The following is a 26,058-nucleotide window of genomic DNA, read 5'->3' as shown; positions in this document are numbered from 1 at the left end:
AGCTATCACGTGTGCTGAACGTGCCGAACAGACTCTGCCTCGGACGGCACATTTGAGAGCGTATTCATTTATTTCACGTTGGCAAACTATGTTGCCGCTATGTTGGCGTTAAACTATGTTTTAAAACTAATTAAAACTAATTTGCGATTCTTTCGCTTTCCTGCGCGTTTGTGCACGCTATGGCGATTTCTTTACCAAACTCCGCAAGCCGTTCGCTTTGGACCAAACCATTTCATGTAAATAGAGGGGGGGGATTGTCACCGTACTCGCAAGCCGTTCGCTTTGGACCAAACCATTTCATGTAAATAGAGGGGGGGGATTGTCACCGTACTCGCAAGCCGTTCGCTTTGGACCAAACCATTTCATGTAAATAGAGGGGGGGGATTGTCACCGTACTCGCAAGCCTTTTGCTTTGGCTTTGCGAATGGACCAAACCATTTCATGTAAATAGAGGGGGGGGATATAATTTTACATATACAGTATATATAGTACGGGCATGCCCTAGTACTTCAAATAGAGCCACTGTGGACAGCTCTAGGGGTCGAAAGAGCAAAGGCGTTGCCACCCTTTCATGCTTTCACAGGGGCAGACAACACTGGGAGGTTCTCTCGAATAGGCAAAGCAACCTGGCTGCATGTCTACCTCAAAGCAAGTGAAGATGTCATAGACACCGTGCGAATGCTTTCAGATGCAACTGAAGTGACGGAGGACATGTTGTCCACACTAGCTAACTTTGTATGCGCTGCTTACTCTCCAAATGGCATCCACATCGACAGCATCCCTGAACTACGATGGTATCTCTTTTGCAAACACATGGCAGAAAGTGACAGGCTTCCTCCTACTCTTGGAGCTCTCAAGCAGCACATCCTTAGAGTCCATATCCAAGCCAGAGTGTGGGGTCAGGCAAGCATTGCTCAACAGGATCCTCAGCTGAATCCCCTGCAAAACGGCTTTTACAAAGACACGGATGGACAAGTGAAACCAACCACAACTGAGGAGCCTCCAGCCCCCAAGGCCATCATTCAAATGGTTAGATGTCAGTGCAAAACAGACTGTTCTTCATCTAGATGTTCCTGCAGAACAAACAACTTGGCTTGTACAGACCTTTGTCAGTGTGACATCCAGTGCCAAAATGATGAGGACTCTCAAGATGTGATGAACGAAAGCGATGATGAGGATGATGATGACTTTACTCAATGATGAATCAAAGCTCTGTGCTCTTTAGAAGGTGTTACATCAGTTTTACAGCGGCCAGTTTGAAAAATCCAAGATGGCCGCCACATAGGAGCTCTATGGTCATGTCTAGCTTATCGAACTTGTTACCATTGGATTCGGGGCCCTTGAAAATGTATGTTTAGCCGTTAGAATCAAAGCTTTATGTTGTTTAGAAGCTGAGATATTGAGAAACATCAAGTTTATGGCGGCCAGTTTGAAAAATCCAAGATGGCCGCCACATAGGAGCTCTATGGTCATGTCTAGCTTATCGAACTTGTTACCATTGGATTCGGGGCCCTTGAAAATGTATGTTTAGCCGTTAGAATCAAAGCTTTATGTTGTTTAGAAGCTGAGATATTGAGAAACATCAAGTTTACGGCGGCCAGTTTGAAAAATCCAAGATGGCCGCCATACAGGAGTCTGTGCAAATAGCAACATTGGTTTTCTGACTGACTATACAATATAGTTTCCAAAAATATATAGTTTTCCAAATCCCCCAAAAATTCCAACGAAATTACATTGTGAACCTGACTATGTTCGACGAGCACATACTGTGAGAAATAGCAGAATCTCCACAATACGAGCAGTGTGTCTCATTTGCATTAAATAAATAATCAGAAGAAATTAAATAAGTAGCGGACGTAGCTTCAAGATGGTTGATCTTTTATTTTCGACAAGCTTTCGACCAAACAGGTCTTGACAGTCTTCCTCGATTTCAATGAAAGTCTTGAAAAAGTTTCTGTATGAAAAAGTATACGCATATGTAAAAAAACAGGACATAGGCTGATTGGCTAGTGTGAGGCTAGGTGCAATGTGATTGGCTCCTGCAAGATTGAATAATGTATCATATAGGCTTATTAAAAGCTGATATTCAAAATCTAATTCCATATTTCACTCATGGCCTAAATAATCATGTCGATGTCTAGAGTGGAATTGGGAAAAATCGGAAAAAGTGATTTTTATTTATTTTTATTTTTAATCTCTATTATATGTCTGGTGAGTCTGAGGTGAGTCTGTCTGTCCGTTCGTGGGAGTGGCTTCACGCGTTGAGAGAGTGGCTACACCCGTTCTGGGAGGGGTTTAAAAAGCAAATCTCCGCCATTTTGTTTGCGCAGCATACATCTGAGGCTCCATAGGCCTCTGGTGTCCATTTGAAGACTGAATCAACGTGTCTTCTATCATAAGTTACCTTTTGAAGAAACAAAGGTAAATTTTGATTACAAATCATTCAAAGGGAGTAAGGTAATGCCTGTTTTGTTCGGAGCGATCGCGGTCGCGCTCTATTATACACCGCCCAAAGAAGATGTGTTTTCATAATGCAGAGGAAATAAAATCGTGGTCTTTAATAATAATAAAAACTTTTGGTTTTCGCACGTGTTTTCAATTCCCACGGGTGCCCCACTAGTATATATATTAAATAGGATCCGCGAGATGTGAGGTAAAATGGCTCCAAAATTCATTTATTCACTCTTTTAAAGGTAATTATTGTATGTCTGATTTTATTTTGCACCGTCCAGGGACATCGGTCGCAATCTTCCATACCGTCATTCCTTTATCTTATTCTTTTGTATGCAGCACAGGACTGCAGGTAGCATCATTGGCTGAGGGTGTGGTTGTGCTGCTGATGCAGTGCCCCTATTCACAGTACACTGGTACTCATTTTGCTGACCTCGCAAGGATGACAGGCATCTGTTGTTCAACCCCATCTGTTGTTAATTCAACGGCACACTGGGATTTGATCTCGGGACCTTAGAATCCCAAGCCAGCCACCCTAACCGTAAAGCCAACACCAGGCTCATTCCTTTATAGTTTTCAACCTTCCCTCAAATATAATTTGTGGAATGTATTCATTGGATGACGGGCTTCATAGTGTGACCTGATAAACGACAAGGAAAATTATAAATGGAAGGTTTTAATAACCGAATAATTTTTTGCCATCTAAAAAAAACAAAAACAAAAGTTTTTGTGACGATGTTACACACAGAACGTGTCGCAACTCAAATCTGATTTCCTGCTGTTTGTTTTATGTTGGATGATCTTAGCTGCCTGGACCCTGCACAACATAACTTTGACTTCACAAAGGCAAAGATTTCATAAGAATACTGTTCATGCTGAGAGGATTAATAGAGGGCAACTTTTCTGCAATTTTGGACATCTTTGCATCCTGAAAATTGAATTCCATTTCTAAGAGCAAAAATATGCTTAAAAAATGATACCAGAAGTCTGCCACGACTTGACAGAACTAAATAACTTGATAAATAGACAACTAATAAATATACTGCCCTGCATCAACTCGCCACCCTTTTACGAGAGGCCATTTCAATTGCAAGTTGAGCATTCAGCACAAAGTAACTAAGCCATGCGCAATAAGTTCATAAACAACTGGTGTGATGTGTTCATATGAACAGAGGATTTTATGGGAACATGGAAGAAACTATTACAAGCGCATGTCATGCTACCAACTGTACTTTACAAGGTGATTGAAAGGGATATCAGTGGACTTTAGCATTCCACAACATGTGACACACAGTAAACCGCCGGCCCACATGGGACAAGCTGAACTGCATGAAACATAACATCACATTGCGTACTGTACACTTTGGTAAATCCAGCACGGTATAAACTCGCACCGGTTAATGAGTTACGAGGGAGCAACGCTTTCACTTGCACTTGTGATAGCATTGATTTCCCTGATATTACAGTTGTGAATAAGTGGTGGGCTGTTCGTTGATTTAGTTGTTTGTTTTTGCTTTTACTCGGCTTTATTTTAATACATTTAAAGTGTTTGCGCGATGCATGAATATTGTCATACATAAACACTTGAATATTTGTGTACAGAGAAGTGAAACTGGCTCAGCCAGAGGTTTTGCATAATACTTTTGCACTTAACTTGCCATAAGAAAATGTTCTTTCCAAAGTAACTCTGAAATGTACGCAATGTTTTGTATATGTTACCCTTGTCAGAGAAGAGGTGATGGTATTGCATTTGTGTCTGTCTGTACTTGTTTGTCTCTGTTATTTTTTGTTTTGTATTTTTTGTATTCATTGTCTCGGTTCATTAGAGAGCTAGTACACTGAATTAATCAGGATGTAACAGGCCAAAAGGAACAGTAGTGGAGGGGAGGGGTGATACCAATGGCAGAGTTGAAGGCCAGGATAGAGGAAGACCTGGACAAACAATGGGTGTGGGGAGAAATGGGGAGAAGGAGAGGACGCATGCAGTGGATAAGATGGATACAGAAGGAAACTCTCAGGAGAGAAAAACGTAAAATTTGGAAGGAGTAGGGGTTGTGTGGGAGGGGGGGGGGGGAGGGGGGCGTAACGAGGTTAGAAAAGATCATCGTTTTGGATTGGTGGCAATCTGAAATGGTGGCAAACAGCTATCTTGAAAATCTGGTGGGAAGAATAAGATTGAAGAGGATGTGGAAGTTTGTTCCACGGGCGGGGAAAAAAGAGGAACAATTGAGTGGAGGTGAGCAGTGATCCACATGCCCCGAAGATTTGTCTGCACAAAATCTGCTAACGTGGGCTGCAAACGCCACCCAGTGGTAGCCAATAAAACGTTCTCTTTTTTTCATCCGGGTATCTCTATAAAGTATGTATAAATGTAATGCAAGTACATCTCTAATGTATGTACAGTACAATTATAATGCGAGTTCATCTATAATATACAACGCTTTCAGAAAGTATTCACACCACTTGCCTTTTGTAACATGTTGTTGTGTTGAAGCCTGAATTTAAAATGGATTTAATTGAGATTTTTTTTGTCACTGATCTACACATAATATTCCATAATGCCAAAGTGGAATTTTCTTTTTAGAAATGTTTACAAAATAATTAAAAAAGAAAAGCTCAAAAGTTTTGAGTCAATAAATATTCAACCCCTTTGCTATGACACTCTAAATTGAGCTCAGATACATCCATTTTCCTTTGATCATCCTTTGAGATGTCTCTACAACTTGATTGGACTCCATCTGTGGCCAATTCAATTGATTGGACATGATTTAGAAAGAAACACAACTTTCTACAAAAGGTCCCACAGTTGTCAGTGCATGTCAGAGCTGAAACTCTACCATTAAGTCCAAGGAACTGTCCGTAGAACTCCGAGATACACTACCGGTCAAAAGCTTTAGAACACCTCAATCTTTCCAGTTTTATTGAAATTTACGCAGTTTAATGTCCAGTTAATAACCTGAAATGGTACAAAGGTAAGCAGTAAACTGCTCAAGGTTTAAAAAAAGTTTCGGTTAGCAAAAACGGGAAAATAATGTAAATTGCATAGTTATATTGTAAAAGAAAAAAGGCCTTCTTCAGGGAACGAGTAATGGGTTAACAACTTACAGCTGCTCTGCAGCAATGTAAGTAAATTAAGCCTTGAAAGTTGATGCATACAATTCCTACAGGTGTCCCAACCTCTGCTGATTACTTGATTACAAATCCCCTGTCTGTATAAAAGCAGTATTGGAACAGACTGTTATTACACCCTCTGAAGCATTATTTGGACAATATTGCACTGCAGGAAGTAGTATATTGGAAACTGGAGGAAACTCTGACAGGAAGAGGTCTGGCAGAACCAAAGCCACAACAGAATCAGAAGACAAGTTTCTGAGAGTCAACAGCTTGCGTGATAGGCGGCTCACAGGACAACAGCTTCAAGCACAGCTTAACACTGGTCGAAGTAAGCAAGTCTCAGTTTCAACTGTGAAGAGAAGACTTCGAGCTGCAGGTTTGACAGGCCGAGTGGCAGTAAGAAAGCCATTGCTAAGATGGCAAAATAAGAAAAAGAGGCTTGCCTGAGCCATGAAGCACCGCCAGTGGACTACTGAAGACTGGAAGAAGGTGTTATGGACCGATGAATCAAAATTTGAAATCTTTGGTTCATCACGCAGGGTTTTTGTACGCCGTCGAGTAGGCGAAAGGATGGTTCCTCAGTGTGTGACACCAACTGTCAAACATGGAGGAAGCGTGATGGTCTGGGGCTCTTTTGCTGGATCCAGAGTCGGCGACTTGCACAGAGTGACTGGCACTCTGAACCAAAAGGGCTACCACAGCATTTTGCAGCGCCATGCCCTCTGGTATATGCCTAATTGGTCAGGGGTTCATCCTACAGCAAGATAATGACCCTAAACCCACCTCCAGGATATGTCAAAACTACCTTCGAGGAAAAGAACAAGACGGTAGGCTTCAAATCATGGAATGACCAGCACAGTCTCCAGACTTAAACCCCATCGAGCTGGTTTTGGGATGAACTGGACAGAAGGGTGAAAGCCAAGCAACCTACAAGTGCAACACATTTGTGGGAACTTCTGCAACAGTGTTGGGAAGAACTTCCCAAACAATATTTGATTTCCATTGTAGAAAGAATGCCACGAATGTGTTCGGCGGTTATATCTGCAAAAGGTGGCTACTTTGCTGAGTCAAACATTTAAATTAAATTTTGTTAAACAAAATGATTCATTCATTTCTTTTTATCTCAAATTGTTTATTTGTTCTATGCTTAATTTCAGAGTACATTGAGATATTAAACTGTGTAAATTTCAATAAAAACTGGAAAAATTGAGGTGTTCTAAAACTTTTGACTGGTAGTGTAGAATTGGAGGCATATATCTAGGGAAGGGTATAAAACAATTCCTGGTGTGTTGAAAGTTCCCAAGAGCACAGAGAGCTTCATGATTAGGAAATGGAAAGGATATTGAACTACCCAGAGTCTTCCTTGAGCTGGCCATCCCGCCAAACCAAGCAACCCGGCAAGAAGGACCTTGGTCAGGAAGGTGACCAAGAACCCAATGACCAGTCTGACAGAACTACAGAGTTCCTTGGCTGAGATTGGGGGACCTGCCGGAAGGATAATAGTCTCAGCAGCCCTTCACAAATCTCAGCTTTATGGGAGAGTGGCCAGACGGAAGCCACTCCTGAGAAAAAGGCATATGACAGCATTCCTGGAGTTTGCAAAAAGGCACCTGAAAGAATCTGAGAGCATGAGGCAAAAGATTCTGTGATCTGATGAGATGAAAATTGAACTCTTTGGCCTGAATTCAAAGTGCAACATCTAACAGAAACAGAGCACAGCTCATCACCCATCTAACACCATCCATATCATGCTATGAGGATGCTTTTCAGCAGCAGGGACTGAGACCTGTAAGGACAGAGGGAACAATTAATGGAGCCAAATACAGGCAAATCCTTGAGGAGAGCCTGCTTCAGAGTGTGAAAGACCTTAAACTGCAGTGAAGATTTACATTCCAACAGGACAAGCATGACCCCAAGCATACAGCCAAACAACACTGAAATGGCTTTAGAACAAGAACATGTAAGCTCTGGCCCAGGCAAGCCCAGACTTAAATCCCATTAAGTATCTGTAGAAAAACTAGAAGAATGCTGTTCACCGACATTCCCCATCCAACTTTACAGAGCTTGAGCATATCTGCAAGGAAGAATGGGAGAAACTCCCCAAATTATGCAGACATACCCAAGAAGACTAGAAGCTGTAATCTCTGCTCAAGGCGCTGCTACGAAGTATTGACTCAAGGTTGAATACTGATGTAAATTCTATATTTCTGTGTTTCATTTTGAAGTATTTAGTAAAAATCTATAAAAAGAAAAAAAATCCATTTTGACATTATGGGGTACTACGTGTCGATAGATCAGTGACATTTTTAAAATCTCAATTTTAATCCATTTTTAATTCAGGCTGTAACACAACAAAATGTGAAAAAGTCAAGGTGTGTGAATACTTTCTGAAGGTACTGTATTTGGTGTTTCACGATACATCACTTGTCATAACCACACCGGGGCCAAGTTAAATTATTAAGTAGATACAGAGGCAGTTTTTTTTCTTCTTTTTTTCCAAGTTTAATTGTAATATCTTTAATTACAGTTCCCATATCTTTCCCATATTTTACCAACACACATCTTTCTATAATTCACCAAATGTCCATCTGTCTGTTCGAAGGTACCGTAAAAACTGCTGAACCGATCGCAAAGATATTTTGGGTGGATAATCAATCCGAGGATCTCCAGGAGTAAAATAGGCTATTTCGTTGTCTCTATTTCAGCTTTAGTCTCCAGCATTCTCAGGTTTGGACTCACGCATAACATTCGCGTTCGCATAACGTTCATTGTGACGATGTTCTCATTGTGACGATCTTACTATAATTCACCAAATGTCTGTCTGTCTGTTCGAAGGTACCATAAAAACTGCTGAACCGATCTTAACGATATTTTGGGTGGATATAATCAATCCGAGGATCTCCAGGAGTAAAATAGGCTATTTCGTTGTCTCTATTTCAGCTTTAGTCTCCAGCATTCTCAGGTTTGGACTCACGCATAACATTCGCGTTCGCATAACGTTCATTGTGATGATGTTCTCATTGTGACGATGTTGTGACAATGTATGTGTTCACGGTAGTGTTTGATGTGACGGTGTGAACGTAATTTCGTAATGTTTTTCGTTTCGTAATCCTTTAATGAACATTTAATGTTTAATGAACGTTTAATGCCCTTCGATGTCCGGGGCCGCACGCGCGCTACACTGGACGGGCCAGTGTGTACCTTGCCCTTCGCCGTCAGGCTCGGGTAAACCACTGAGCCCCATCCGTGATGGGGACTGGGGCTTGAGACAGTGTCCCACGAACGAGGAATTCCCAGTAAGCGCGAGTCGTCAGCTCGCGTTGATTAAGTCCCTGCCCTTTGTACACACCGCCCGTCACTACTACCGATCAGACGGTTTGATGAGATCCTCCGATCAGCCCCTGCACGGGCCGTTCTCGGCTCGTGCCGGTGCACCGAAAAGATGAGCGAACTTGACTGTCTGGAGGAAGTTAAAGTTGTAAGAAGGTTTCCGTAGGTGAACCTGCGGAAGGATCATTTTCGGGACAACATGAGAGCGAGCGAGACGTACGTGGTACGTGATCGTCCATGTACTGTTTTGCCATGTACTGTTTAGATTTTGATGATTTGCGTGTGATATGATTTAACGGATGTTTATATGAATCGTTTAAAATAAAAAAAGCCTTCAATTTCTGATATTTTACCTTTTCATTTCGGCTTCCCAATTGAAGCCCCGCCCGTAGGGCGGGTACCGTTGCTAGTTTAATATAATTCCAAAGCTATTTAAGGTACTGGTAAATCGTATTCCATAAAGCCCACAAAGTCCTTCTTTTTCTTTGTTGCTTTCAAACAGCTGAAACAGCTGGGATTCGACAAATGTGGATCTGTCGCAATCCATATAATCATCACTCTCATCCTCCTCTTCTCCAGAGATCAGCCCACTTTTTCATCAATTTTCAGTTTGAATTAGGCCATGAAACCTTTACATTTTCTCTTACTTGTTCTAGCAACAGACATTGTACAGCAGGGACTTGTAATGATATGGACGATTTGTGGAATGATATAAAATTCAACAACCTGCAGGGTATTTATACATTTCTAATGGATGAGCAGTGTGATTTCCAGTCGCATTGATACTGAAAACCATGCTGGTTTTTATTTACCACATCGGTGCAGTAAACATTATTTACTACAACAACCCTTTCTCCAAGATGCAGATCAGTTCTCCTACAACGTCGTTAATGTGTCCCTAAAAATTGACGCTGTGGGAAACGCCGTTGTTGGAAACGATTTTTCCCATTTAAATTAATGTAAATAATATTGAATGTATCCCAAGTCGAATTTTTTTTCATCTAACCTTTATTGGGTCTAAGAACAACATCCCAGCACCTCTAAATCATCATCAACACTGTGTGGTTCTTCCCGAAATTGTTCACTGGTCGTTTTGTACACCTTAAAATAAGACGTTATCAAGATTTGCTTCGCTTCCTTTTTTTCATGATAAATTTCCATGTAGCATCTTAGACGTTTCTGCACTCCTCTCTTCATGTTTGGGAAAGTTGGCATCACGTTCATGTTCTTTCGGAAGGTTGCCATCACGGGAACGGCGACGTTGCATGGAAACGTCATTTTGTTGCAACAAAAAGTGATCCTCGATTGGTTAGCGACGTTGCAGTAAAGCGATGTTGTTAGAAGCAATGTTGTTGGAGGACTTACTGTATTCATTTTGACGTTGATTGGTTATTTACCACAGTTGTATTTGAAAAGTTCCGTCCTTTGGCGCTTGACAACAAAGCTGTGTTGGCTGCTGGAAATATGGAGATCGCTCATCTCCCGGACATGTGGAGAGGAAAGCTGGCTTGCAGTGTATACCCGTGTGTGGGTTGTACGTGCCTGATATTTTCCGAGAGAACTTTTTCCCCAAGTGTGGTGTATACGAGGGGGTGAGCAATCTTAGATTGTTCAAACATATTGAAGCTTTAATTGAATAATTGGCTAATTGTACTGCTTTTTAAGTTTGTAGCCTTCATACGGTCATGTCTTTCTTATTATGGGACTTTTGAAATGATATAATCTGCCCGAGAACGCTCGGCACGCACATGTGCAGAAACCCATAGAAATAGCGATCTTCCGGCATGTGAACTTCTATCGGGCGTGTGCAATAAGGACTGTTAGTCCATTGATAGGTTGACTGACTCCCTGGATGCAATTGAGGTTGTGGTTCTGTTGATGTAGGTAATCTGCTGATGTGGATCTGCGACCGAGGTTGTGGATCCGCTGTTTGGAGAGGTTCTGGGCTAAAAGGATCGAAACCTCGAGGAAGAACCCAGCTGTTGAACTGTGCAGTCAGGAAACCAGTCAGTTCCTTACAGGTTATGGTTCTTATTTTAGGTAAGGGAATTATGTTTTCAGGTTTACAATTTAAATATTCTTCTTCTCCTCCTCCTTTTCAGTTTAAAAGCAGTGAGGTCCAATGGTACCAAGCTCCTGCCTTGACCACAATACTCCTCCACTCCCCTCTGTCCTCAGTCAAGTCTCTCTCCATTCTCCAACCAACCCCACCTTACTGATATTCCTCTTCACACAATCCTCCCATCTCAACCATTGTCTACCTCTTTTCCTTCTACTTTGTTCCCTCAAACCTATCCGCTCTCTTTGCCATTCTCTCTTCACCCATCCGCACCAAGTGTCCAGCACATCTCAGCCGGCATTTCACCAATATCTCCGTCAAGTTCATCTGCACATCAATCTCCCTCCCTCAGTTCATCTATACTCCTATCCACCCTCTTCAATCCCACAATCCTCCTGACCCAGTTGTTCTTGCAAACCTGCAGCCTCTGTTGTCTTTCTGTCAGTGCCACCGTCTCCAGACCATAAAGATAGGTCAGCGTTACACATTAAATACACAATTTAAATATGTTACACAATTTAAATGGAGTTTCCTCGTCGTCTTTCCCTCGAAACGAAGTTTCGTCTTTCCCTCGCGGTCCCCCTGTACTGTGTTCCTGGATGTCTTTTTGTGGAATGTGTTTTAATGAATGTTTCCCCCTGTACTGTCTTTCCCTCGCGGCCCCCCTGTACTGTCTTTCCCCCGCGGTCCCCCTGTACTGTCTATCCCTCACGGTCCCCCTGTACTGTCTTTCCCTCGTGGTCCCCCTGTACTGTCTTTCCCTCGCGGTCCCTCTGTGCTGTGTTCCTGGATGTCTTTTTGTTGAATGTGTTTTAATGAATGTTTCCCCCTGTACTGTCTTTCCCTCGCGGCCCCCCTGTACTGTCTTTCCCTCGCGGTCCCCCTGTACTGTCTTTCCCTCATGGTCCCCCTGTACTGTCTTTCCCTCGCGGTCCCCCTGTGCTGTGTTCCTGGATGTCTTTTTGTTGAATGTGTTTTAATGAATGTTTCCCCCTGTACTGTCTTTCCCTTGCGGCCCCCCTGTACTGTCTTTCCCTTGCGGTCCCCCTGTACTGTCTTTCCCTCGCGGTCCCCCTGTACTGTCTTTCCCTCGCGGTCCCCCTGTGCTGTCTTTCCCTCGCGGTCCCCCTGTACTGTCTTTCCCTCGTGGTCCCCCTGTACTGTGTTCCTGGATGTCTTTTTGTTGAATGTGTTTTAATGAATGTTTCCCCCTGTGCTTTCTTTCCCTCGCTGTTGTCAGCTCTTTCACGAGCCTCGATTCAGTATAAATAAATAAAATATAATAAAAAAGTTGAATATAGGATGTTGTGAAATTAACATCATTTACAGCAATCTTTGAATTGCAGTATATTACATTTTAGGAACAGCCGATATTGTACAATAAATAAAAAGTGTGTGTACGTGCATGTGTGGTCTTCACTTCACTACAGTAGTCTGTTGGCTAGAAAGCAATTTTTACATGTCAATTTTGGAGAAACTGACACCAAGCATAACCTTTTGTCCCAGGTTAGACTGCTTTCATTGTTTTATTTCATTTTCATTTTATTTGGACGATTGTAACATGACTTTACCTTTTCCTTCATCAATGAGATTTGGGCACAATGTGCTGCACCCACAATTTTATTTATTATTCTCTGACTCATTGTTATAATCTCAGCTGGTTGTGAACAGGATATCTGAATTGTGGACGGACTTGGACAAAAGTTGGTGGAGAGGTTGGGTGTGTGACAATGACAAATAGATTAGATTGATTAGCTTTTGAAGAAGATCCGGATACTATAATTTTTAGGTGATTCTTCTCCATTGCGAGAGAGGGCCAAATTATATATTGCACTTGGTTTGACTGATATGGCCAAAAACTATATAGGCCTATAGCATGATATTTCAGAAAGTTGTGGATGGATTATGACAAAACTATGTGGACGAGTTGGTTAGGTGACAAGAACAAGCCAATTCGATTTTGGTTCTGGTCTGGATGCAGTTCTGATCTATCAGAGGGATACCGAACGTGAACTGTTCAGCCTGTAAGAGGTTTGCGCTCTACCAAATGCCATTCTAGTTTTTATGGTTTTGATTTCTCCTGTTTTCTTTATTGTGGAATAATTTTCCATATTATTTGGTCTTTTTTGGGGTTAAAAAAAAAAAATCACACTAAAATACGCAATTTGGCGTCTGTCTGTCTTGATTTTTTGACTGCGATACATTCCGTCATTACTTATCCAATCTCAACCAAACTTGACAGGATGACTAAGGGTTATACATAATGAAGGTTGTAGTGCATTCATTTGCCCCCCTCCCCAAGGGGGTTTTCTCTTCCGAACGGGTTTTCCCCGCAATTGCCGTCAATGAGGTTACGTGTTGAGGTGTATATCCATGTTAAGTTAGCTTTATCGTGGCGTTTTTCCAAGGCCGCTTCTAATAACAAAACGAATGATAATAACATAATATTCATGTTATTACAAAATAATATTCATACCAATAATATCCCACCTCCCCAAGGGGTTTTTCCTCCTTTAACAAACGTTGTATCAATGTTTATAAATAGCTTATCATGGTGTTTTCGTGGGAGCAACGACCTCCACCCGAACTAAAAATATTATAAACCACAAACACACATGATTAGCTTTATAAACAGTCGCTAATGCTGTTTTATAACACTAAATAAATTTGGAGGCAATCCCAACATCCATGAGGTAAGTTTTACTTGGAGAATTGAGCGAAGATCTACTGTACTCTATATACCCCACAAGGGTTGGGTTAATAACATCACCCTTCCTGCTGCTAACATGGCGTTTTTTGTAGCGAACTTTTGAAACTCGCTCCTGCTATTTAACACAAAACTGAAAGGGAGGAAGCCCGGGTTGTGCTAATTTACCAAGCAGCTAGCTCGCGCTTGCCAAGCCAGCCGTTCATTAAGGGTTTTGAATAGAGTGCTTGCTCGAATGGTTAAACCACTTGGCGATCTCTCCACAAGAAACTTGGTAAATGAACACACACCCAATGTTCTTGAGACCCGACCATAGATCAACTGTAATCTATATACACCAAAGAGGAATGACCCTTCTTGCCACTCCCGTAGTGAGCGGGTGCACTAGTTCATTAAATGTAACACTTTTTGTTCTTATTGGTGCTGCCTGACAGCTTTGTTGTTTTTTTTATTAAAAAAGAAAAGAAAATTACAACTATTTATTTACATTCTGTAATTTTACCAAATATAGCCTGGTGTTGTCTTATCGGTTAGGGTGTAAGCTTGGGATCCTAGGATCCTGAGTTTGAATCCCGGTCGATTGCTGAATTAACGCCAGGGGGGTTGACTCAGCCTGTCATCCTTCCGAGGTCGGCAAATTGAGTATCAGCTTGCTGGGATAAATGATCCTGGTGTGTACCCCGATTTAGAATAGGTACACCGTATCCCTGCGTTGTTGTTGTTAGAGGTGACAGGGTTGGCGTCAGGAAGGGCATCCGGCCAAAAAACATTGCCTCAATCAGGGAACCATGATTGTCATGGGGCCCGTAAGGCTAACCCCCGCTCTAGCGGGGGGAAATGGCCTTAAAACGATCATTCATTCATTCATATTAAATTTTAACAAATATAAGGTATTTGACTTCAGAATTTAAAAAAAAAGAAAACAGAACAAGATTGGCTTGGTGGTATGATGATGATGATGATGATGATGATAATGTAATTATTAATATTAAGCAGTTAAGTTTGTTTGTCTGTGAACCAGCATTGATGGTGATGTGCCAGCCCCCTCAGAATGTCTTCCTGGCATGTCTTTGTCACATTGACCATGTGACATTTTTCTTTCTGCAGGTGACCAGCTCCCCAAATTGTACAGACCTTAATTGCATCAAGGTGCCGACAGAATTCATTTCCAGACACAACTTGACTGGGACCTTCACCTTCGTGGATCACCGGTGCCAGGCAGTTGTTGGCTACCACTCCCAGGTAAGATCTGAGTCGTTGTAGTGCTGAAATATTTTCTCTATTTGGATGCTGCATCTCTGTTTCAGTTTGTGAAGGCATACTTTTACCAACCTATACATGGCAACCTGTTGTATTTGTCAAATAATATAATTAAACGCCAATCTTTTCTCCTTTGTTGAAGTCATGATTATATTGCCATGTGCATCTCTCACCTCTGTGGAGGTGAGATGTGGGATGTGGGCTGTAATCATAAAAAAACATGATTATATTGCCATGTGCATCTCTCACCTCCTTTGTGGATGTGGAATGTGGACTGTAATCACAAAAAATTGGAGGGGGCTAGTGGGGTGAACAGTTTTGTGCCTCAAATAATTTCATTATGCATGATCTTACGTCTTGCGAATGGTTTACGTCGTTTGACTTCCTTTAAAACCATGCGAATGGTTCGGTGGATGTGCGGAGTATCGTTGAGAGAGAGGAAGACAAATGATGAATTGCGAAAGATGATGGGAATAGAGCCTGTGATGGATGCTGTGAAGAGGAACAGGTTGAGATGGTTTGGTCATGTGTTGAGGAAAGATGAAAGTGACTGGTTGAGAAGAGTGATGGAAATGAATGTAGAAGGAAGTAGAGGACGGGGAAGACCGAGAAAGGCTTGGCTAAAGATGGTCGAAGAAGAAATGCGGGCAAGGGGGTTAACAAGGGGAGATGCAGAAAATAGGGCAAAATGGAGAACATTGTCATGGGGACCGCAAGGCTAACTCCCACTCTTGCAGGGAAAATGGCCTTAAAATGCCTGTTGTTGTTTTGTTGTATGATCTTACGTCTTGCCACGAAACCCCACCCCACCAAGGTGGTGCTAAATACCTTGGTGTGTTTCCTTATAACAGTTGAACATCACTGCCCAGTGCCCACCCCTTCTCCCCCACCCCTACCCGCACCCCCACGCCCCATTACTCTTTCCTGTGCATGTAAATATATTATACAGGGCAGTATATATGTGGTTTAATAGCAACGTCCAATATGAAAACCTAAACATTTTCATGAAAAACGTTTTTTTCCCATTTTGCACATGTGCACTTAAATAATTCTGCTCTCTTTTTGTACCCTCTGGCATGTCTACAACACAACAACAACATGCATTTTAAGGCCATTTCCCCTGCTAGAGCGGGGGTTAGCCTTGCGGTCCCCATGACAATCTTCTCCATTTTTCCCTATTTTCTGCATCTCCCCTTGTTAACCCCCTTGCCCGCATTTCTTCTTCGACCATCTTTAGCCAAGTCTTTCTCAGTCTTCCCCATCCTCTACTTCCTTCTACATTCATTTCCATCACTCTTCTCAACCAGTCACGTTCATCCTTCCTCAACACATGACCAAACCATCTCAACCTGTTTCTCTTCACAGCATCCATCACAGGCTCTATTCCCATCGTCTTTCACAATTCATCATTTGTCTTCCTCTCTCTGTACCATACTCCACACATCCAGCGAACCATTCGCATTTCCACCCTTTCCAGCCTTCGTTGCTGCTCTACGTTCATTACCCATGTCTCGCTCCCATAAATCATAACCCTTCTCACACATGCAGCATACACCTTTCCCTTCAGCTTCAACGACACTCCCCTCCTTGTCAGCACGCCACTCAGTTCCCAAAACTTCTTCCATGCACATCTCACTCTCGCAACCTTTGCCGAGTCTGATCCACCTTCTCCATTCAGCATGTCTCCTAGGTAACAAAATGTTTTCACACCTTCCAGCTTCACACCGTCTCCAAGATCCAACTCAACATTTCCTCCATCTGCAGCTCCCTCTGTGCACACCTTATACTTCAATGTAGCTGCCACACTGATTAATGACCCTCTCAAACCACTACATTTTTGATGAACCCACTCAGCGCACATTGTACATTGAATGGAGTTCACTCCGTCACCCTTCCTGCACACAGCACACGGCCACTTCCCAGTTCTTTCCACCTCACCACATGCTTTTCCACTTGCCATCACCTTCGTTTTTCCGATATTCACCTTCAGACCTTTTGTCTCCACACATTCCTTCCACTTGTTCATCTTCTCCTTCAGTCCATCCATACTTTCTGCAATCAACACCAGATCATCTGCATACAACAATTCACACGGTAAACCTTCCTTTACGTTCCGAGGCAGCACCTCCATCACAGCTAGAAATAGTAGTGGACTTAGTACCGACCCTGATGCACTCCCACCTTCACCTTAAACTCACCACTGTTCCCATCCTTTGTCCTTACAGCTGTGCACGCTCTTTTGTACATTGCCATCACTACTCTGATCAACCATTCCTCCACTCCTAACTTCCTCAATGCCTAACTCCTAACTTCCTAACTTCCTCTGGCATGTCTGAATTGTACATATAGTGCATGTTGCATCTTATATTTCGTGCTAGTTACCTCTTCCACCGAAGGTGGTGGGACACAAACTGAAGGTGGGTGGAAGTTGTTGTTTTCACTCCTGTTTATCTGTTTGTCTGTGAACAGGATATCTCAAAAAGTTGTGAACGGATTCGGACGAAACTTTCTGGACAGGTTGGGTGTCTGACAAGGAAAAATTGGTAAAATTTTGGTGAAGATGCAGATCCGAATAGTAGTCCGGCAGCTAAGCTAAATATAGCATAACAATTGTGCATTTTGTGAGGAAAGCACCAAATTTGGCACACTAGTAGACTATCATATTATGGAAAGATCTGGATGTTGGGCCATCTCAGATTCAGAGATTTGATTTTTGCAAGATTTGCAGATTTTGCAGATTTGCAAGCTGAGATTGCAACGCCAGGGACGGCCGACTCCTTCCTGCGAGCTGCCCACGTCACCCGCACAAGAAGAGCTCATCAAATCACTGCAGCGGCACTGCACATCCTGCGGCGTATGAACGCCACTGTATGACATATGCTGATGATGCAGAAGACCTGCCTGAGTTCGAAGACCTGTGTCACCAGAGAGGAGAAGACATTCCCAACTTTCAGTACTGGGCAACTGTGCTGGAACTAGAGATGTTGGTACTGGTCTACGTGCGTTCTCTGCGGCAGGCTTCATTCACGATGTACCTTGATGCCCTGACGGAACTGGTCCCATGGTTCCATGCCTTAGACCACACACACTATGCCAGGTGGGTCCCTGTTCACCTGAGGGACATGGTTGCACCCCCAATGAAGCACCCAGATGTAGCCAGAGAATTCAGGGCTGGCAACTTCACTGTACAGAAGACGAAGAAGGTGTTCTCTTCGATCCCAATCGACCAGGCGCATGAACAGAATAACGCCTGCATCAAAGGAGATGGTGGAGCAGTCGGCCTCACTGACAACCCAAGTGCCCTGCGGCGTTGGATGATTGCCGGGCCAGAAGTTGCCAGGGCCATAGAAGAGTTCCAAGATGGCCATCTACACTGGGGGAGGCGAGAGGACACACGTCATCACGACCAGACACCAAGTGTGCAGACCTCTTTCGCCAAGAATGTCCACGCCCTTGTCAGCGTCATAGAAGAGCTTGGAAACCCCTTTGAGGAAGAGAGCATGGATCTGGTTGTCCTTGACACAAAGGAAATTGCAGGTCCTGCTGCAGTTGAGACTGTCAGGAATGTGAAGAAGATTGGCCGAGAGCAGTTCCAGGCTTTCACCAGAGAATGCCTGGTGGAAAGGACCAAGCCAATTGATGATGCAATTCGTCGGAACAAGCTGAAGGTGTCATTTTGGAAAATGGCTGCCACAGCCATCAGGGGCTGAATTTGAGATGGCCCAATATCCAAATCTGTTCATAATAGGATAGTCTACTAGTGTGCCAAATTTGGTGCTTTCCTCACAAAATGCACAATTGTTATGCTAAGTTGCCCCACTATACGATAATATTTTGAGTGATCCTTCACCTTTGAGAGATAGGACCAAAAACGATATGCTGTCGGACCCAGACATTTGCAGATTCGCTATTCGAGGACCCCACGTATTCGCCGTTCATACATTGTGACCTATCTCTAAAGCATCTTCCACACGCGTCGTTACATATAAAACCACTTCCAGCCACGCGGAAACCATTTCCCACCAGCTGTGCACATAACAGTTCTAAAAGCATCTTCAACACGTTGCACATAAATTATGTGTACATGCGCAAAAACCATCCCCCGCCACTACCCCTGTATCTTAATCATACCGTATCTGAAATCAAGATTGGAAACATTACCTGATGTTGTTCTTTTATTTTTGCATTTAGTATAATTGTTTTCGCATTATTTTTGTATATAAGCATTTTGAATGAAACTGCAATTATGTGCATTTGCTTTCGTAATCTTTTTTAAATTTCCCCTTATGAATCACAAACTGCCGGACCCGATCCCCTTTTTTGCCATTGAAACAATGCCCTGACATTCGCAGATTCGACATCCGGGGCATTTTTCAGCAACACATCCCCGACGAATGTCAGGGTCCGACAGTATATCATGATGTTTCAAAACGTTGTGGACAGGTTATGACAAAACAGATGTAGTTCCAGCCTATCAGTGGGATACAAACGTAAACTGTTCAGCCTGGTGGAGGTATGCGCTCGGCCGAGTGCTGTTCCAGTTGTCTATGTTTTTGAACGTAGAAGAAAGCGATATAGATTCATCCTGCTTCCCTTTAATTATGCCTGGTGTTGGCTTAGCAGTTCGGGTGCCGGCTTGGGATCCTCGGATCCTGTGTTTGAATACCGGTTGATCACTGAATTAACGCCAGGGGGGTTGACTTAGCCTGCCGTCCTCCGAGGTCGGCAAATTGAGTACCAGCTCACTGGTAATTCCCTGTGTGCCGCAAGAGGCGACTAACAGTGTTGGCGGCAGGAAGGGCATCCGGCCGTAAAACATTGTTTCAAAAAGGGGACCACGGTGCCCGAAAAAGGCCAACCCCCGCTCTGTGGGGAAAAATGGCCTCTGAAGGTGGTTCATTTCATTCTGCTTCCCTTTAATTCCCTTTGATTATACGTTTTCATCTATTTGGATGGATTGGCCAAATACTGGGTGAGAGTTTACCTGCTCTCCATTCGTTCTTGCTTGTGCTCCAAACAGGAGCTTTTGGGGAAAAAGATGATGAATTTCTGTCATCCTGAGGATCAGGGACATCTCTGCGACAGCTTGCAACAGGTACGCTTCCTTGGTCCTCATATAAATCTACTATAAATGGTGTGTGTGCGTGTGCGTGCGTGCATGCGATGTTTTTTGTGGAGTTCAACTGGAGCTTTCTGATGTGGAGTGTGATGCAGAAAATGATTGTCATGACCTCCTAAATTGATTAGGCTAATTAACTACAAATAATCTGAAAGAATTCCCATGTTTTTTATGCACGCCGTGTTAAGGTGTTTTGAGCAGCTTAATATATCCTTCCACGGCACGGCATTCAAATTACAAAGGCCTTGAAGGCCAATGGAAACTTGGTCCAGTGGACCAATGGAGGCCCACTCGTGATTTAAAAAAAAATAGTCATTGTATGTGTTGCCAATGTCTTGTTGGGTGGTGTTCTTATTTAAAGTAAATTTTGTTTGAAGTAAAATTGGAGTACATCTTATATCGATTCACCAGCTTTCCATTGAAGGGTTTTTACCCTGCGCTCGCGAAGCGAAAAGCAGGTTTACGTATTTGGGTGCGTATGTGTGGTGTGCGTGTGTACTTGTGGCATACGTGTGGTGTCTGCATTTTCAAAATTGATTTTCTCAGCAACCATTGGTCTGATTGGCACGAAATTTTACAGTAAGAGCCCCTCCCCCTGTATAAGTTTTTTTTTTTTTAATGATAACTATGACGTCATAGATCGGCTAACCCCCGCTCCAGCAGGGAAAATGGCCTTAAAATGCATGTTGTTGTTGTTGTTGTTGTTGTGTTGTATGACGTCATAGATCACGTGGTTGAGGCGAAATCTTGGAAAAAACGAAAAACGTTGCACCTCTGTATCTCCAAAACCACTCCATGGAAAAATTGAAACGTGTCTCATTGCAAAGAACTCCGCATGGGGAATAGGTGGTTAACGATGACATTATTGGTGCCATAATTATGACGTCATAATTCAACAGGGACAACGCTTAGTCTGATCAGTTTGAAATTTATTGAGCGTGATTTACGCAACAATTATATTAGAGAACATACATTTATGATTTAATCGCTCACGTGGTGTGGCAGCCATGTTGGATCAAAGAAAAAAAAAACGTTCAAAAACATAAGACTTGGCTCGGACCAACTTGTCTGTGCCGGGTAAGTATTCTATGAATACCATCTAGTTTAAGTTTTGTTTTGTTTCGATCATAAACTACTCGGACCAGCTGAACGAGAAACAGTACAATAGTCTCTGAAGGGGAGTGGAAGTCTGCATCAGTGGACAAATTAAAGAAGTGTTAACTAAAAATTGACGACTATGTTTATCAGCATAAGAAACCTGGTGTGGTTGACGTTTCCATTGTTGCACCTTCGTCAGAGCAAAAATAAAGGGCTAAAAATGTTTATTTATTTATTTATTTTATATTATTATACAAGGCTGTGCAGTAGCATTATTGGCGGAGAGCACGTCTGTGCCCCTGATGCAATGCCCTCTGGTATTGGCAGGAATATGAAATTTGCCCATGGTGCTGATGATAGCTCGCCTACTCTTCGCTAAGGACACCACAAGATCGTTAACGTCCGCCAACAAATGTTGGCAGACGGGACGCCCGCTTAACGTCCATCCGAGGGACGGCAAACACATTGATGAATCACCCTGCCTGTGAAACACCGGGATGACAGTTTATTGCTGGGTCAGGATTCAAACTCAGGCTAGACAGCTTAGAGGTGAGTGTGCGTACCTCTCGGCCATCCTGTGAGCCATAATGAATAAACACTTCACAGTGTAGATAATAAAATTTGTATGTGCAACAATCTCACAACTTCCATTCACACAAAAACCAGGAGGGTTTTGAATGATGTAGTGTCCTGGACAATGTAACAGAGACTCTCTTCCTGGCATCGATCCAGCCTGTCTTGAAATTGAAGACTTGAGCACTTGATCTTTAAACCAAGTCTTTAATTTTACCTCTCACCATAACCAAATAGTTTTTGGACTGAAGGTTGTTTTAACAAGCATTACCATCCTTTCATTGGCTCTTGTTTTTCCTTCAAATCATTTTTCCCTTCTGCCGTTCCATGTCGTACCACACTTTCTCACTTCACAAATCAATATCTCCCTTTCAGGTGCTTAAGCTGAAGGGCCAGGTGTTGTCAGTGATGTTTAGGTTTCGCAGCCGCACTGGGGATTGGCTCTGGCTACGCACGAGCTCTTTCACTTTCCAGAACCCTTTCTCAGACGAGATTGAATACATCGTCTGCACCAACACCACCAAGTGAGGTTTACGATATTCTTAATTGACTCTTTTCACTACCACAGACAGCCTCTCCCCTTCTCTCCGTCCCCATGCTTTGAAAGAACCTGAAGCAATGTTTTTGTCTCTCGGCATTGCACCACCTCGCTCCTTGTCAGACAAATACAGCAGCAGGGTGGCGATTCCAGTCACGTGCCCCGGCCAAGCCTCCCGCAGTTTGACGGAACACAGGTGTGTGTTGAGCACTGCACTCTGTAACCTTACCCATGTGTAGTGTACATCCATTTCTCTGTGATGTAGTTTGTGTGTTAATCCATCGGTGAGGATGACTGATGGCTTTTCGTAGAGAAAATATTTCTCATTTGATTTCCCGTTTAAACATCCGTTTTCTTTCTTGAAGAGTGAGCTTTATTCGTTAGGACAATCATGTTTATGATTTGTTTTTGTTTTTTGGTATCCATTTACTGGCTGGAGGAAATGGTTTGGCCTTTGTTTGTCATATTGAAGTGGATTTTCTTTTCCAAGTGCGTCATTCATTCATTCATTCTTCAAACCCCAAAAATTGAGCAAGTTACCTGATGAGGCCTGGGCCATTCCAGGAGTATAGTTCACATTGAGTTTTTCAAATTCTGTGTGGTCAATGTTCGTTTGACTATCATCCTGAATCCCTTCCAGGTTGAACCAATTAATCTTCTGTCGTCCTAAGTAATGCAAAATGTTTTGGTGCTTTGCTCCAAGGAGGAAATTGTGTCGTCTTTAGATAAGTATTTGGTAACCTGTGTTGTTATCCATTTTACAGCTTCATTAAAAATTGTGTAAAATATGGGCCTTTTCACATTTTTAACCTCGTTTTGGTCGGTCTGTTCAGTGTTCCCAGATGTGCATGTGGTTTATGATCCCTGAATGAAATCCCATGTACTTTGTTGATTCGTTTGATTGTGTCTGAAAATGTCCTTGTCGTTCATGTTGGTGTTTGTTTATTTATTTATTTTACATCTGCATATGTCTGTCTTGTAGATACGATTTGTGTGTAAGCCCCAGCATGAAACAACAATGTTTAAAATAAATAAAAGTGTCAGACGAAGTAAATGGATTATTTTGGGTTTGGGGGTAGAAGAGAAGCAGCCGGAACCCGAATCCTATCCTGATGACTCAATCTTTGTTTTTTGGGGTCCTCCTGATGCTGCATTGCTCTATTTAATCAGTAATTAGGTCATCTCATCTCAATTCTTTTTCATCTCTCTCATTGAAGAGATTAACTTGTAAAATGGGTCGTGATGTCCAGTTGTCCGTCCGTTAACTTTTTGCTACTCCTCCATTATCACCTGGCTGATTGTTCTGAAACGTGACACATGAATACAACACAGTACCCCGCACAATCGCTCGGGCTTCAATTTTTCCATTTCGCATCATGGGGGTTCCCAGTAGGTGGGGGTAAAGTTACTTTTGCCCCTGATATTTTTTCCTTTGAAGCAGAACCTGCCGTTTTTACCATGGTGTCATCTTAAAATACCAATGAGCAACAATGTGTTTTTTTTTTTGTGGCAACTATCCCACACGATTGTTTATTGTTTTTGTGGGGTTGCTGCCATATTGTTATTGTTATTGTTATTTTGTGTCTTGACAAATTATCTCTTTACTGTACACGATTGACTAATGATCTCTTCACACATTTATTGATTAAATGACAATATGCTGGCCAATTGTGGAATCATACATTTGAGGTTCTTGATCTAATTTTTCAGGCAGTACCAGGGAGGATTACTGATGGTGGAGACATTGCAAAAGAGCCAGAATCAGGCCCCCACTTTACAGAGGTTTATCCAAGTATGTCGCAAAGTAAGTACTTGGTTGAAGGAGAGTTAAAAGGGGCGAGCCCTGCATTTTTATTTATTTTATTTTTGCCACGTCTCCTTGCATTGAAGGATTTTGCTTGATTATGGATTGGGGTGGGTGTAATGTGGGGATCCCTCTGTACGCATAATTCTCACTGGCTCAAAGAACATTTAGTTTTGTTCATCTGCAGTTGTGCTGCCAAACCCTTGTGTCCATTAGACCAGAAAATCCCACCTAAACCCATGGCAGCTACTGGGACCAGTCCGGCGTACCAACCAGGACTGCCCTACAGAGCCACTCGTCCACCCCAGCCATACAGGTGATACCTTTTGTTGAAGTTACTTATTCCATGTGTTTTGACACGTGCAATATGATTGATGCAATGGCGTTCATCAATGGTGATGGGTTGACACCATGGAAACTGGTAAATATTGAAGGTGGTGGTAGTGGTGGTACAATATGTACGAGCCATCTTCTACCACCTCTGCCATCTTCTACCACCTCTGCCACCTTCAATGTCTACTGCCTTTAAAGGTGGTGGGAGCAATAATGATAGGGTACCTTTAATTTATTCATCAAATTAAACAGCTTATTGCTGATTCTCTCTTACCTCTGTCCCTTTTTATTGCAGTAGACAAATAGTGCCTAATGTGGGGTTAGCTGGAGGAACCACCAGCCAGGGGCTGCTACAAATGCAGCGGGGGCCTGGTGTCGTAAGTGGACCTGGAGGGCCGAGTGCAGTACCCACCACCTGGACTGGAAGCCGGCCGTCCTTTGGAGGGCAGGTGGGCAAGGGAATGGGTCATCTGGGTTGAGCTATTTGGTGTTTGGTTGTTTGCCATAGTTCATAATGATGGGATCCCAAGACAAAATCCCATATACTTTGATGATTTGTCCATTGTTGAATGTCCTTCTAATTCATGCAAAAGGAAACTGACCTCTCCTACTATCCTTGTCCTGCATGTGATTTCTGTATAAGCTCTCCATGAGCTTTAAGAGAATTGTTCAAATGGGATGCACTTTGTGAAGTACAAATCTCATTTTTTGGGGGGATGTTTTACAGTCTGAACAGGTTGTTTGTGCACCCCTGTAGGTCATTGCTCCAGCCAATAAGATACCCCCAGCCCATTTTATACCGCCAACTGTCCATGGCTTCCCAACTGAGATTCAAAATTCTTTCAACCACCTAAGTACACAATCAGCAGCTTACTCCACTGTGGCACCTTGCAAGACTCCCTATGGTGAGGTCTATGGTGATTTTTATTTTCTTGTTCTTGGCTTTCTGTTTCCTGCCTTCCACCGTATCTCTATCTTTGTTTGGTAGTTGCAGGTGAAGGGAATCCCGCAGGCGGTGCATTTCCCAACCGACGAGGAGACAGCACTTTGTGGCCCACCTGGGGGGGCGGAAGTGCTGGAGCAGAACAAAACCAAGTAGGACAACCTCAGCAGGAGGTCCTAACAGTGAGTTTTTTATTTTTTACTTTTTCATTATATTTTTTGTCTTGCCACCTTGTTACACAAGGAAACTAGAATGGTTCTCAGGTAGAGATCATACCTCTGCCAGGCTGAACAGTTTACGTTTTGTATCCCACTGATAGGTCAGATCTCGATCTGGACATGAAGCAAAATCTACTTGGCTTGTTCTTTTCACCTAACCAACTAACTCATCCACCTAGTTTTGTCATAAGTAGTCCACAGCGTTTTGAAATATCATGCTATATATAGTTTTTGGCTCTGTCACTCAATGGTGAAGAATCACTTAAATTTTGTTTTTTCATTCTCTAATACGGATCCGGATTCAAATCTTCACCAACATGGAACCAAATCTTCCCTGTCACATGCCTAACCTCACCACCAAATTTCGTCCGAATCCGTCCACAACTTTTTGAGATATCTTGTGCACAAACAAACAGACAAACAGACAGGGGTGAAAACATAAGCTCCATCCACCTTATGGTGGTGGAGGTAACTAGATGCAGGTGGAGGTCATTTAGCCCATCATGCCTGC

The 26,058-nt window shown here is 42.8% G+C and overlaps 1 protein-coding gene across 6 annotated transcripts in view; it reads left to right on the top strand.

Moving 5' to 3' along the window:
- Positions 1-26,058, top strand: part of LOC137433975 (aryl hydrocarbon receptor nuclear translocator 2) — a 103,943-nt gene that overhangs the window by 65,371 nt on the left and 12,514 nt on the right. For 4 of the 6 annotated variants that reach the window (XM_068126511.2, XM_068126516.2, XM_068126515.2 and 1 more), the window contains exons 11-19: positions 14,769-14,903; positions 19,942-20,016; positions 22,087-22,235; positions 22,373-22,445; positions 23,960-24,053; positions 24,270-24,369; positions 24,682-24,835; positions 25,144-25,291; positions 25,375-25,511. In XM_068126511.2, the coding sequence (XP_067982612.1) occupies positions 14,769-14,903; positions 19,942-20,016; positions 22,087-22,235; positions 22,373-22,445; positions 23,960-24,053; positions 24,270-24,369; positions 24,682-24,835; positions 25,144-25,291; positions 25,375-25,511 (1,065 nt within the window). The remainder of the gene's footprint in view (positions 1-14,768; positions 14,904-19,941; positions 20,017-22,086; positions 22,236-22,372; positions 22,446-23,959; positions 24,054-24,269; positions 24,370-24,681; positions 24,836-25,143; positions 25,292-25,374; positions 25,512-26,058) is intronic. The other 2 variants (XM_068126512.2, XM_068126513.2) reach the window with 2 other exon arrangements.

The sequence above is a fragment of the Myxine glutinosa genome, chromosome 10 (assembly GCF_964187855.1).
Source record: "Myxine glutinosa chromosome 10, kmMyxGlut1.1, whole genome shotgun sequence".
Classification (NCBI taxonomy): Eukaryota; Metazoa; Chordata; class Myxini; order Myxiniformes; family Myxinidae; genus Myxine; species Myxine glutinosa.
The sequence above is the reverse complement of the archived record's forward strand: the minus strand, read 5'-3'. Positions and strand labels throughout refer to the sequence as shown.